The 13,541-nt window shown below is 49.1% G+C and overlaps 1 protein-coding gene across 1 annotated transcript; it reads right to left on the reverse strand.

Moving 5' to 3' along the window:
• Window positions 1–4,789: 4,789 nt before the first annotated feature.
• Window positions 4,790–13,212, reverse strand: Il31 (interleukin 31). The gene is made up of 4 exons (XM_040731650.1): window positions 13,130–13,212; window positions 12,030–12,123; window positions 6,554–6,702; window positions 4,790–5,360 (listed from the first exon to the last, which is right to left on the reverse strand). Exons 2-4 carry the CDS (start codon window positions 12,052–12,054, stop codon window positions 5,049–5,051), a joined length of 486 nt encoding a protein of 161 aa, XP_040587584.1. The 5' UTR covers window positions 12,055–12,123; window positions 13,130–13,212; the 3' UTR covers window positions 4,790–5,048.
• Window positions 13,213–13,541: the final 329 nt, after the last annotated feature.

Here is a 13,541-nt window from a genome sequence, read left to right on the forward strand (position 1 = left end):
CACGCTCAGTAGGTTTGTTTGCACCTGTGTCAGCATGTGCACATATGCATGATGTGTTGTCCTATAACATTATGACAGCAGTCAGTAGGAACATTAGTGTACACAGTGACTGAAGCAGCTTTGATGAGTGTCTAATTCTGAAGACACATGCACATTCTACACATTAACTGTCAATTATAGATCAATCAGTAAAGGTGGCGCACACCTTTACTTCCAGCACTCCGGAGGCAGAGGCAGGCGGATCTCTGTGAGTTCAAAGCCAGCCTGGTCTACAGAGTGAGTGCCAGGACAGCCTCCAAAGCTACATAGAGAAACCCTGTCTCAAAAAAAAACAAAAATAAAAAATAAAAAAGAATAAGGTTGTTCATATTTGTTCCAGAGACCTACTTAGACCACAACTCAGAATCTCCAGGTGTCAATCAAGTCTGGGAATTTGTTTTTGTGTTGTTGTTGTTTAAACCCTCCAATAGGTCCAGTTACAAATTCAGGAATTTGGTTTTTGTTTAAACACTCCAATAGGACAAGTTACATACTTTGTTCAAAACACATGAAGGATTTGGGGACAGTGACAAGAACAGAGACTTCATCATGCCTGGCACATATGACTGTTATCCCGTACTTAGGATTCCCTCGGGAAGATTGCAGCTCCTAGGCAAGCTGAGTTATACAGCAGGCCCCTCTCTCAGAAGCAGAGTAGAGCATCAGGATACACAGGACCCCTCAGGACATGGAGCCTCACCCCTGCACACAGGCTGCACCACCAGAGTTTGCAGTGCTCCACCTGAAGCATCATTCTGTAATGTAGAATGATGCTTATCGCTGGGAGTAGCAGTGTTGTGTATATGTGGTATGTGTGTGTGAATGCACACACGTGTGCCCACTACAGCACTTTTTCGAAAGCCGGAGGACAGCTTCCACAAGTCAGCTCTTGCCTTCCACCCTGTGTTTAAGGTGAGTCTCTCTTGTTGCTCTGCAGCAAGCTCTGTGCTGGCTGGCCCAGGGTCGTCAGTGTGGACCTCCTATCTCCACCTCCCATCTTGCTGCAGGAATGCTGGGATTACAGATGTGTGCTACCACATCTGGCTTTTACCTGAGCTCCCAGGACCAAAACCAGGTCTTAAGACTTGAGTGACAAGTGCTTTGCCTGCCAAGACATCTCATGTCTAGTCAAGCAGGGAATTAAAGAAGAGTCAGAGCTGTCATAAGGTGTCTTATTCCTGCAAAAACAGCCAAGTGGGTTTTTATGAAGTGTATATATGTATGTATGCACGTGTGTGGCAGTCAGGAGACAACCCCAGCTGTTAAACTAGCCTTCTGCCTCATTGAGACAAGGTCTCTGGTTCACTACCATATATGCCAGGCCAGTTGGCCAAGGGCTGCCCATTTCCCGTCTCATCGTAGACATGCTGAAATTATAGGCTTGCACTACCACTTTGGCTTTACCTGGGTTCTGGGGATCTGAACTCAGGTTCTGGTGCTTTACACAGTGAGCACTTTACCCCCGAGCCATCTCCCCAGCCCAACAATGCAGTTTGAATCAGAAACTGCTGTGGAGTCCCCCAGCTTGGGGCTGAGTCATCTCTAGAACTGTGGGCTCTCAGTGACGGGAGACAGGACCCTAGCTCAGTCCCTCTGCTGACTGATTCCAGTGGAGCAGGAAGGTGTAGACACTAGGTAGGGATAGACAGTGACCCTCAGAATCTCTGTGAGCTCATTGTTTGTCACCACCTAAATCTGGGGCACTGTGTAGCTACTGAGACCTTAGCCTTCCTGTTCCTAGGCAATGGCCACCCTACGGTTCCCATCTCTTCCTGTGAGGGTTAATTTCCCACTATCTCGGCTGCCCTGCGTCATGGCCTCCTTATTCAAAGTCTGGCCCTTTGGTCATGAGTACTGAGAAGGATTCACACTTCCAGGTAGTGTGTTCTACTTGCCACCAAACACACATCTCAGATTATCTAAACAGCCCTCAAGCAGAGCAGGGCCGTCCTCGTGCGAGAGTCGGCAGCGCATGGTTGCTCCAAAGCTAGAACACACAGCCCAGCGAAGGGGGCTCAAGCTGGGAAGGAGTGGCTCAACGGCCACTTTACCCTGACCTCTGCAACCAGCTCCTCCACCCCGTAGAAATCTCTTTGGTTCTTGTCTCCGGGACTCTATCGGTAGTAGACTGTCAATCAAATGCAGTCCTCCAAGAGCAGTGCTGTCCATCGGGTTAGCTATGCTGACAGGAATGTTCTGCATCTGTGTTGCTCAGTGTAGGAGAGTGCGGCCATCAAGCCACTTGGACTGTGGCCAGTAAGACCGAAAACCGAGGAACAGAATTTAAAAAACTAACAATGTTTCAGAGGCTGCATGTGGAGTTCAGTGACTTACCATGATTGCAGCAGGTGAAAGACTCCAGTTCAACCCCAGCACAAAAACAAACAAGGCAAACCAAGGAGGTGGGAGGTGGTGGCGCACATCTTTAATCTGAGTTCAAGGTCAGCCTGGTCTACAGAGCAAGTTCCAGGACAGCCAAGACTATACAGAGAAACTGAGTCTCAAAAAACCAAAATATGAAATAAAATAAAAATATAAACAAAAATAAACAAGGAGCTAAGCACGTAGCACACATCTGTCACCCAGCGCTCAGGAAGCTGTGGCAAGGGGAGGCCAGCCAGGGCCACATATGAGAGTAGGATCTTGTCTCAAGACACACCGCCAGACAGGCATGGTTGCACGTAGCCTCAATCCCAGTCCTCAGGAGGCAGGGGCAGGAGGCTCTCTGTGAGTTCATCAAGGACAGTTGGCTCTAAATGTGAGTTCCAGGCCAGCCAGAGCTACACTCACCAGCCCACAAAGTAAAATTTGCATTCTTACACCCAACAAGGACTTAAGGAGATTTCAGTTGGTTGAAGAAAACATTTTGTAAATAAGAAAACATGTAAGAATGGCATGATCTCTCAAGTTAGTTCCTAAAAGAAAAGGGAATCCCCATCCACCTGTCACCAGGAGGAGGTGTGGAACAAGAATTTGTGGACATTTTGAAAACCATCACCTGGTTTGCTCATTACAGAGAAGATATGCTAAGCCATGCTAGTTTCCTCTAATTTTCATATTTCCTGGGGAATAACTGCAGCATTTTGATGATTTTCTCTAATCCTCATTCCTGTTCAGTCTGTCTGTCTGTCTCTGTCTCTCTTTCTCTGTCTCTCTTTCTCTCTCTCTCTCTCTTTCTGTGTGTGTGTGTGTGTGTGTGTGTGTGTGTGTGTGTGTTTCAAGACAAGGTTTCTCTGTGTAGCCCTGGCTGTCCTGGAACTCACTCTGTAGACCAGGCTGGCCTCGAACTCAGAGATTCACCTGCCTCTGCCTCCCGAGTGCTGGGATTGATAGTATGCTCCACCACTGCCCGGTTACTGTTTATATTTTTAATTAGAATTGTCTAAGGAACATGTGCCTGCCTCAATCATTTCTTTCATGGCGGTCTCATGTCTGCGTATTTTTCTTTGAAAGGACATAGAGTTATGTTTTGTCCTTACCTCCCAGTTTGGGGTAGCTTCTCTAATAACTAAGGTGACCTAAGACAATCTGAAGGAGTGATGGGACTGCCACGAAAGGCAAGGACAGCCAAACCCTGCCATTGAAGACAAGAGTGCTGGGATTCCAAAGTCTGCTGTGAGCCCATAACCATGCCAACCTGAATGCGCTTGACCACGAGTAGCCCGGCATGAGATCAGTGTAGAGATACCCACCAGAGCAAGAATGGGAAGTCTAGCCGGGCGGCAGTGGCACACACCTTTAATCCCAGCACTCGGGAGACAGAGACAGGCGGATCTCTGTGAGTTCAAGACCAGCCTGGTCTACAGAGCGAGTTCCAGGACAACCAGGGCTAAACAGAGAAACCCTGTCTCAAGCAACCACCAAGAAACAAAGAATGGGGAGTCCTAAGTCCTAGCTAACAGCTCAGAGCCCTGACCGCACCCCCCTTCTGTGTGTGTCACATCTCTCTCCCCTTGCATCTGTTTTCCTAAAGACACAGTGAAAGTAGAGGTCAGGGCTTCTTGGCATGAGCACATACGAAAATGAATGCTCAGGTCGTTTCAGGACCAGGACTGCAGGGCTGAGATATTACGCTCAAGTGCTATGCTCAAGGCCCTAGGGTCAATCACGGGCATCGCAACAAACAAAACTAAGCTGCTAGCCCTGTGCTTAGACTGTGCAGCTGAGCAGGTGGGTCAAGGCTTTGTGTGTCCAGCATGAGGCTTGGTGCTGTTGCTGGTGAAGTTTCCCAGACACGTTGAGACCCCCTCCATCCAGATGCTTTCACACAAACAGCAAGCCTTTACGTGTTCTGTGAAGAGGTCCCTATTGACATGGTCTACCAGGCAGAGACCCTGGGATCGAAGTGGGAATTGTGCAGTGGACACTGAGTTGCCACCCTGGACCAGGCATGACAATGAGCAGCCCTGAGACCCAGTCTCTGCCCAGGGAAGGACTAAGGTCGGTTAGAATAAGGAGGTACAAGCTGGAATCTGATTATACTAAGTAGCTGTGTAGCCCTGAGTAACTGACTAAATGACTTCTTGCCTCAGTTTCCCAGCCTACACACCAAAAGGGCATTGGTCATGCTTACGACCCACAGTAAAGAGCATGTTCACCCGACACCTGATGCTGTCTAGTGGAGGGAAATGGCAGTGACAGAGCACTAGCTACTTCCAGAACATTCCCACGCAGCAATGCCATCCAGTCTGGATTCCCACCCTCTGGTTTCAGCGCCATCACAGACTGCAAGCCAGACTATGAAACCATGTCAATATAATTTATTAAATAGACTCTGAGGGTTCCTCCAAGGAGTGTTAACAACTCAGTACATAAATACTAATAAATAAATATAGCTGCCACTTCCAGCCCCCACAAGGGTGGACAGAATAAAGACATCATAAATAACAAGGCTTGTCACGATGGCAGGGTCTCTTTGAGTTAATCCCTACAGTGCAAGCCCAGCCCTCCAAGGACAGGTACTGCTGAGGACACTAGAGTTCTTCCTTCCCTAGAGCTCTTCTCATCAATCAACATATCCTGTCCTTAACCTTTAGTTCTGCCATGCAGTCTGAGAACCGTTTCAAAACAGTCAGTGTAAAGATTTTGCGTGCATAGAAATCTTCAGGCTCATAAATGCTTGGTTTTGGTGGGTTGGAACACCTGATGTCGTCCAGCCGTTTTGTGACATTAGCGGTGTCTGCTCTGTTATCGCTCAGCCTTTTGGCCGTCTCCAGATATGCTTGGATAATTGAGATATTGGTTGATGCTTCGAAGCCCAGGGTGAAACACGGCAGCTGGAGGGACTCGTCTGTTGGCACCCCAACCGCATCCTTTTTGAGCTGTAGAAAGAAGGTTTGAAACACCATGAGGACCAGGTTTGTAAGAAGCCCCAGAGATCTGGACGGCTCATATCCAGTGCTTCCTCTGTATCTAGCATGACAGACTTACCTAATTGGCACAGCAACCCTGTGAGACTCGGGCTATCACTAACCCGGTGTCTGCAGGAGTCACTGGTTTATGAGCAGTCAGACAGACATGCATACCGGCCCAGGTTGGCCATATTGATGTTTCCTAAGGGTGCTCATAACCACTCTTCCCTCCTACTCCTGTACCCACCTGGCTGAAGTCACCCCAGCCCTGTGCAACTTGCTCTCAAATGCTCAGGGTTGAGTGGAGAAAGGGGGTTTATCTGAGTTCCCTCCTCTTCGTGCCTCTGTATGAATGCCACGGTGCTACTTGCTGGTAGAGGATGGTTTATGCATGCCTGCAAAGACCTTTGAGATGCTAGGGGGAGTTTCTCAAATAAACAAAGGACTCTAGTCCTTCCTTATCCTCTCCTCTTCCTCAAAACTGACAGTTGGCTCAGCACTTCTACCTCTGAGTCTGTTAAAGCCAAGGATAAAGCTTCAGTGCCAGGGCAGACAAGGTCGATACTAATTCACTGTCATTTCCAGTTTAGTGTTTAATTAAGTTATCCGAGAGGTCTGGAGGAAGTGAAGTATTCACACATACTAGGTCTTGTGCTACTTACACCTGCCAGGGTTGCCAAGGCAGAGGGCCTTCCAGTTATCTCCAAGCATGCACAGATAGTTGTCTGGTTAGTTAACTGTTCTGAACTAGCCAGAGGCACCAAGGGAGGATTTTCTTTACCTGCTTCCCCTAGGACATCTTTTGCTGCTTCTCAGGGGATTCCTGAATCTAACTGGCCCATCTCTACAGATGCACTTCCAGCGCCAATGCTCATTTCCTGGGATGGGGAGCCAGGCAGATTTCAGATAAAGAAGACTGTGAGCACACATCCTGTAGTCTTTGGGAAGTTGCTGGTGTGTGGGTCCCTGGACTAGTCTGCCTCTGCCTCCTCTGTTAGTGCATTTACCCCCTCATAAATACCCCTCCCCAGCCAGCCTGATTCTTTTCCATTCCTCTCTGGCCTCCATAGCTGGTTTCACATCTGGAAAGAATAGCTGTTCTGGAGAGCAAAATAAGGCATTTTAAAGAAGCGGATTGGAAAAGAAATCTCAAAGGCACTTACGTAGTCTTCATAAAGTTCCTTAGACTCGAGTTTCAGGAGTTCAACTATAGTCTTTATCATACTTGCTGTTGGCGCGCCAAAGGACGGGCAGCAGATGGCCAGCCAGGTTCCTACACAGCAGAGCAGCACCAGGGTGGGCTTCGTTGGTCCTGGAGAAAGAGAAGGACACCGTCAGGCTCATGGGCCAGATGCCCCTGCATGGGTCAGCTCTGCCTGGTGTCGCTGCTCCTATCTCGTTCCCCTAGTATGATAAGAGCCATGGAGCTGAAGCCATGTGAGCTACAGAGCCAAGGGTACCTGTGTGGAAGATCATAGCGATGGTGAGAGAGTGACCTGCTTTGCTTGTGACCTCTGGAGCTTGCTGGATGTGTTCGCCATGGCCACCAGGCAATATATAGAGGGCCGGCGTGAGGGAGATCAAAGGCCCGCCCATGGCAAAACCATTGCTCAGCTTTTCTCCAGAAAACACTTTCAAAATGCTGCCAGCCACGGCTCGGGGAAAGCAGGGCTGGAAGGAAATGCTGAGGTTACCCTCAAGGCAGGCAGAGGCTTGAGTCACGACCATACCCGCGTACGCACACACACAGATACATACACATACCACACAGGAAGGCACATGCATCTTGGGCATCTGTTTCTTCTTGGAAAGAGCCTGTTGACTTAATGAGAGGAAATTCTGAAGCTCAGAGTTGAAAAGTACAACCACTGAGGAAGAAGTGACTTCGTGGAGGCTGAGGGTCAGTGCCCTGCAGGGAATTTCTGTGAGGCCTTGCGGAGGCATGGAGTCACCGGTGCTTGGGGATGGCTCTGAAGAACACTGTGCAGGTGTGAGCACGACGCTCCCTGCTATGACGCTTGCTCTTGCCCGTGCATTCTGACCCGTGTCCTCATGACATCTGGGACCAGAACCAGGGCTCTCAGGAGCGACTTGGTGGTGGTGTCTTCCGCTTCCCGGGTAATGGGAGTAAGAGGGGGCGTACACCTGCAATCTTAGCCCTCAGCAGACTGGGAAGAGAGGGTTCGGGCCATACAGAAAATCACTGTCTGAAAAATAAGCTGCTTCTGAGCCTTGAAGAAACATTTACTACTGAATTTCAAATCACACTTGCAAAGTAGGTGAGACGTTCTTTTATCATCTTTAGAATCAAACTATCCTTTTTTTTTTTTTTTTGGTTTTTCGAGGCAGGGTTTCTCTGTATTGTTTTGGAGGCTATCCTGGAACTCGTTCTGTAGACTAAGCTGGCCTCAAACTCACAGAGATCCGCCTGCCTCTGCCTCCCGAGTGCTGGGATTAAAGGCGTGTGCCACCAACACCCGGCTTCTTTAACTATTTTTTAAAAATTAAGGAGTTATTCATGGTTTGGAGAGCTGGCTCAGTGGTTAAGAGCACTGACTGCTCTTCCAGAGGCCATGGATTTGCTTCCCAGCACTCACATGGCCACTCACAGCCATCTCACAGCCATCTGTAACTCTAGTTTCAGGGGCCCCAAAGCCCTCTTCTAGCCCCTGGGGTCACCAGGCACACACATGGTATATCGGCATACATGCAGGTAAAACACTCATACACATAAATTTAAATTAAAAGTTATTCAGTCAGGCATGGTGGCTCATGCTTGTAATCCCAGCATTCAGGAGGCAGAAGAGGGAGGAGTGACGTAAATTTGGAACCAGCATTTGTCTACACAGTGAGCTGCAGCACAGGAAGGGTCGCAGAGAGAGACTATATCAGAGAAGAAGTAAGTTGTTAGGCAGGTGGACACTCCCATCACCTGCCCAAAGCTCTACATCCAGTACCCAGTGTTTCAAAAATAGTATTGGAATCATTTAATTTTTGTTAGGATTTATTTTGGATGTGCATGTATGCTGCCAGTGTCCATGGAGGCCAGAAGAGGGCGTCTGTTCTCCTGGAGCTGGACTTGCTGGTGGTTGTGAGCTACCCGGTGTGGGTCCTGGGCATGGAACTGGTCCTCTGTGAGAGCAGCGAATGCTAAGCTCTCTCTAGCTTCCACTTACTCTTTTTTGTTTGTCTTTGAAGGTTCAGGGTCTGATCGCTTGCTTGTTATCCTATTGGAGGCTTGGCTTTTTGTTTTGTTTATGTTTGTTGGTTTGGGTTTGTTTGTTTTTGTTTCAGACAGAGTCTATGTAACCCTGGCTGTCCTGGAACTCATTACATGGACCAGGCTGGCCTCTGCCTCTCCAGTGCTGGGACTAAAGGTGTTCACCTCCATGCCCAGCTCTATTTTTGACTGGACTCCGACTTAAAGCCAAAGTGCTCGTCAGGGGATGGAGAGATGGCTCAGAGGTTAAGAGCACTGGCTGCTCTTCCAGAGGTCCTGAGTTCAATTCCCAGCAACCACATGGTGGCTCACAACCATCTACAATTCAATCTGGTGTATATGTAATAAATAAATAAATCTAAAAAAAAAAGTGCTCGTCAAGCACAGCCTCCTGGCGTCTTCCTTTGGCTTCCTTCATTCTCTTGGTCAAAAGTTTAGCATCTTCTGCAGCCTCCTCATTTTTCATAGTGTTGTTTTTTCAGAGCAGTATGTCGGCATTTATGTTACAGGTGTTGGGTACATTGGTCTTTGGCCTCTCCCTGTCTGTGAGGGCTTCTGACAGCGGGTTGGAGGGCGTGGTCTCCTTTAGAGAGATGGAAAAGCTTTTGGAGTCTGCTGACTCTTGAGTCCCAGCTGCTGAGGCACAGCAGGGTCTGTCCGTCAAGGAATATTTCTCTTCCCCCCCTCTCTCTCCCTCCCTCCCTCCCTCCCTCCCTCCAAGAGCCAAGGTGAGAACACTCAGATTGACACCCACAATGCATCATGAACAGACCTGTGCTTCTGCCCTCCCGTTCTCTTCAGTCTGTAACAAGAAAGCTCCTCACACCCCAGGCGGCAGTGACTGCACCTGCCATCCCAGCAGAGGCAGGCAGTTCAAGGCTTTGAGTTCAAGGCTAGCACGGTGTGCAGAGCAAGTTCTAGGACAGCCAGGACTACACAGAAGAACCCTGTCTCAGAAAAAAAGAAAGGAAGGAAGGAAGGAAGGAAGAAAGAAAGAAAGAAAGAAAGAAAGAAAGAAAGAAAGAAAGAAAGAAAGGAGGAGGAGGAGGAGGAAGAGGAGGCCCGTCACTCAACAGCAGGCGCACTCACTCTGCCGTGGGTTAAGACACCTGCTGCATGGGAAAACCTTGTCTGTGGTTCCCGCCACTGATTTGGACCACGTGACCCTCCACTCTTCACCAGAGGCTCAGCAGCTACCTCTGTGGCCACGCACTTCTCATAGGAAGTACGAAGTTTGCGTCCTCGTTTGCTTCGGTGAGTTTCTGACAGCCGGTGGCTGGGAAGGCAATGCTTAGCTTCATCTTAACACCGCCTGCCACCTAAGGGGTGCCATGACAGAGCTGAGAGACCTCCCAGTCTATTTCAGTTATTTTTATGGTTTTCTGAGACAGGGTTTCTCTGTGTAGCCCGGGCTGTCCTGGAACTCGCTCTGTAGACCAGCCTGGCTTTGAACTCACAGAGATCCGCCTGCCTCTGCCTCCCGAGCGCTGGGATTAAAGGCGTGCACCACCACCACCAGGCCCCAATTTATTCTTATTCTGAGTGTCAACTATATCCTCTTCTAGGTCCTCAGGAATGTGACAAACAAGCCCAACAAAGCCCCTATCCTTAAGCCTTCTAGGGGACAAGAGGCAAAGCCAAGCAGTGGTGGTGCACTCATGAGGCAGAAGCAGGCAGATCTCTGTGAGTTCAAAGCTAGGCTGGTCTACAGATCAAGTTCCAGGACAGCAGAACTACACAGAGAACCCATCTGGGGCAGGGGGGCAGGATGCATAAATAAGAAAACACCCAGCAATAATAAAACTATGGATAGCCGGGCGGTGGTGGCGCACGCCTTTAATCCCAGCACTCGGGAGGCAGAGGCAGGCGGATCTCTGTGAGTTCGAGGCCGGGCTGGACCGACAGCCTTCAAAACAATACAGAGAAACCCTGTCTCATAAAAAAAAAAAAAACTATGGATAACTACCTCATGATTGGCTAGAGGGTGATGTGCAAATACCGTAAGTCAAGGGATCAGACATTTAAACTGAGACCTGAAGCCAGGCGTGATGGCTCACAGAAAGTCTGAGCCCAACCTGGAGTGTGTAGTGTGTTTCAGGTCCGCCCGGGCTGCGGGGTGAGATCGTCTTAAAAAAAAAGAAAAAGCTGACTTATCAATTGATTGACTGACTGGTGGATTAAGACTGAGACCTGGAGAAGAGCAGCTGTGGAGCAATCTGGGCACAATGTTCCAGGTAGAGGATGCAGCTGCCGAAGCTTGGAGAAGAGGGGAGAGAAAGCTCGGTGACCGGGCACCACAGACCTTGAGGCCACGGTAAAGAGCATGGGTTTTCTTCTAAGTGCGAAGAGACACCACCAGATAGCTTTAGATAGAGACACAGAGGACCTGGTATGCTTCTGAAGAGAGAAAATGGGCTGCTGAGCGGAGAGAGGAGTCGGGATCTGAGATGGAGGCGGGGAGCTAACGAGAAGTTGTGTAGGTGCTCAGTGAGAGGATAAACAGAGCAGAGCAGCGTAAACGGGGGAGGAGGAGGAGGAGGCAGCGTCCTAATCAGTGCGGAGATGAATCCAAGGGATGAACCAAGGAAAGCTTCCGGGCTTGTAATGAGGAAAGAGAAGTCTGCGAGAGGAAGTTGAGAGCTCTGCTAGCAAGAGTTCACTGCGATGCCATTGGGCATCTTTTTTGTTTTTTGTTTTTTTTTGTTTTTTTGGTTTTTTGAGACAGGGTTTCTCTGTGGCTTTTGGAGGCTGTCCTGGAACTCACTTGGTAGTCCAGGCTGGTCTCGAACTCACAGAGATCCTCCTGCCTCTGCCTCCCGAGTGCTGGGATTAAAGGCGTGCGCCACCAACGCCCGGCGCCATTGGGCATCTTTTTGCTACACATAAGCCATGGCTCTGGGGTCCAGAGCTCAGAATGAGGCCAGGTGTGGGCAGCTCATAGTCCCCCAGTGTACAACAGAGGGCGCCCAGCCAGGGGCTCCTGCTGCTCTCAGCCCCCCCCCCTTTGCTTCCAGCTTCTTGTCCTTTTTTCTCACCCGTGAGTCTTTTGGTTTGGTTTTGGGAGATGTTCACTCTTGGCTATGCCTGTCTTGGAATAGACCATGTAGTCAAGGCTAGCCTCAAAACCACAGGGATCCTCCTGCCTCCCAGGTCCTGGGATTACATACATATCTGGCATGCTTCTCCACAGAATGGTTAACCCTTGCTATTTGCCTAACTTTCCAAACCCCAACTTAATCTAACTTCATAGGAAAGCCAGCAGCAGGCAGGCCTGGGCCCACTATGCCTGTCCACATTACATGGCATTAGCAATCAGGTTACTTGAAGATGGAGAAATTTTCTGGCTACTTGAGTTGGTTTAGTGCAATCGCATGAGCCCTAAGGACTAGACATAGTACCACAGTGTAGGGCTTGCCTACCTTTTCTGAGGCTCTGTGGATCCATCCAAGAAGCCAAGCAGACAACAAAACTGAAGGAAGGCAGGTGTGATGGCACACATTTATACTCCCGGAACTTTGGAGGTGGAGACAGGAAGATCAGAAGGTCAAGGTCACCTTTGACTACACGTCAAGTGCCAAACCAGCCTGGGCAGCGTGAGACCTACCCCCACAAAAAACAAAACAAAACAAAACAAAACCCCTATAAACTGTAACAAACGGGCTGAGGCTCAGCTGGTGGGGAACCTGTTTAGCCTGCACAGAGCCCCGGGGCCGTTCTCGGCACCACGGAACAGGTGGCGGTGGTGCACACAGCTCTCAGGAGGCGAAGACAGGAGGCTTAGACGGTCAAGGTCACCCTTACTACACACCAAGCGGGAGGCCAGCCTGGGTACGAGACCCTGTCTCAAAGAGTGAATACAGTATGACAAACAGAAACAGACGACATTAGGACAGGGAAGAAAGGCAGAGATGCCACTGAGGAGGAGTTAGATGCCATTGCATGACAGCGAACTAATTCAGCTTGAAGGTGTGAGCCTGGTGCAAGACCCTGAGCCCAGGTGAGAACAGGGGTCTCGGCCTGCAGCTTCCTCTCAGTCTGTAAGGGACGGATTGGAAGAGCTGCCGATGGCACCGCGCTCGGCCTCCATCTGCTTACTTTGTTTTTCAGGTAAGGGTCTCACTTTGTAGCCCCAGCTAAGCTGAAACTCCCTGTGTGGCCCAGGCTTTGAACCTAGAATAATCCTCCCGCCTCATCCTCCCAAGAAATGAGATTGTTTTTATTAGCATATAGTAATTTTACACAATAATGGGTTTCATTATGACATTTTCATGTATGTGTATAATGTATTTTGATCATATTCACACACATGCACACGTGTACACACACACACACACACATGCTTCCCTTTTGTCTCCCTTCCTCTCCCCAGCTAGTGTCCCCTTCTATTTGCATGTCTTGTTTGAATGACCCAACAACTTTCATGGGGTTTCTTATAGGAATAGGGTAAATTATTTACAACAGCATGAGCTCCTTACCAGCAGCTACCCCACTGAGGAAAGAGATCAATTGTTGAACTTACATAAATCCTCAGGGAGGGGTAGGGGGCAAGAGTCCTCTCTCCATGACACTGAGTCAACAGGCCCAGCCTTGTGTAGATAATTGTTTTGTTTTGTTGGTTTTTCAAGACAGGGTTTCGATGTGCAACAGCCCTAGCTGTCCTGGAACTAGCTCTTGTAGACCAGGGTGGCCTCGAACTCATAGAAATCTGCCTGCTTCTGCCTCCCTAGTGCTGGGATTAAAGGCATGCACCACCACTGCTCTGAAGATAATTGTTTTTATGAGAAGGGGTCTCACTATGTAGCCCATATTGGTGATCCTCCTGCCTCCACCTCCCTAGAAATGGGATCATAGGATTCACTATGTCCAGCAAACTTAACAAGAGAGAAATAATTTGGCCCCCAGTGACCGAATGTTATCAGTCTCACTAGTTC

The sequence above is a fragment of the Mesocricetus auratus genome, unplaced genomic scaffold, assembly GCF_017639785.1.
Source record: "Mesocricetus auratus isolate SY011 unplaced genomic scaffold, BCM_Maur_2.0 Super-Scaffold_100025, whole genome shotgun sequence".
In the NCBI taxonomy this organism is placed as follows: domain Eukaryota; kingdom Metazoa; phylum Chordata; class Mammalia; order Rodentia; family Cricetidae; genus Mesocricetus; species Mesocricetus auratus.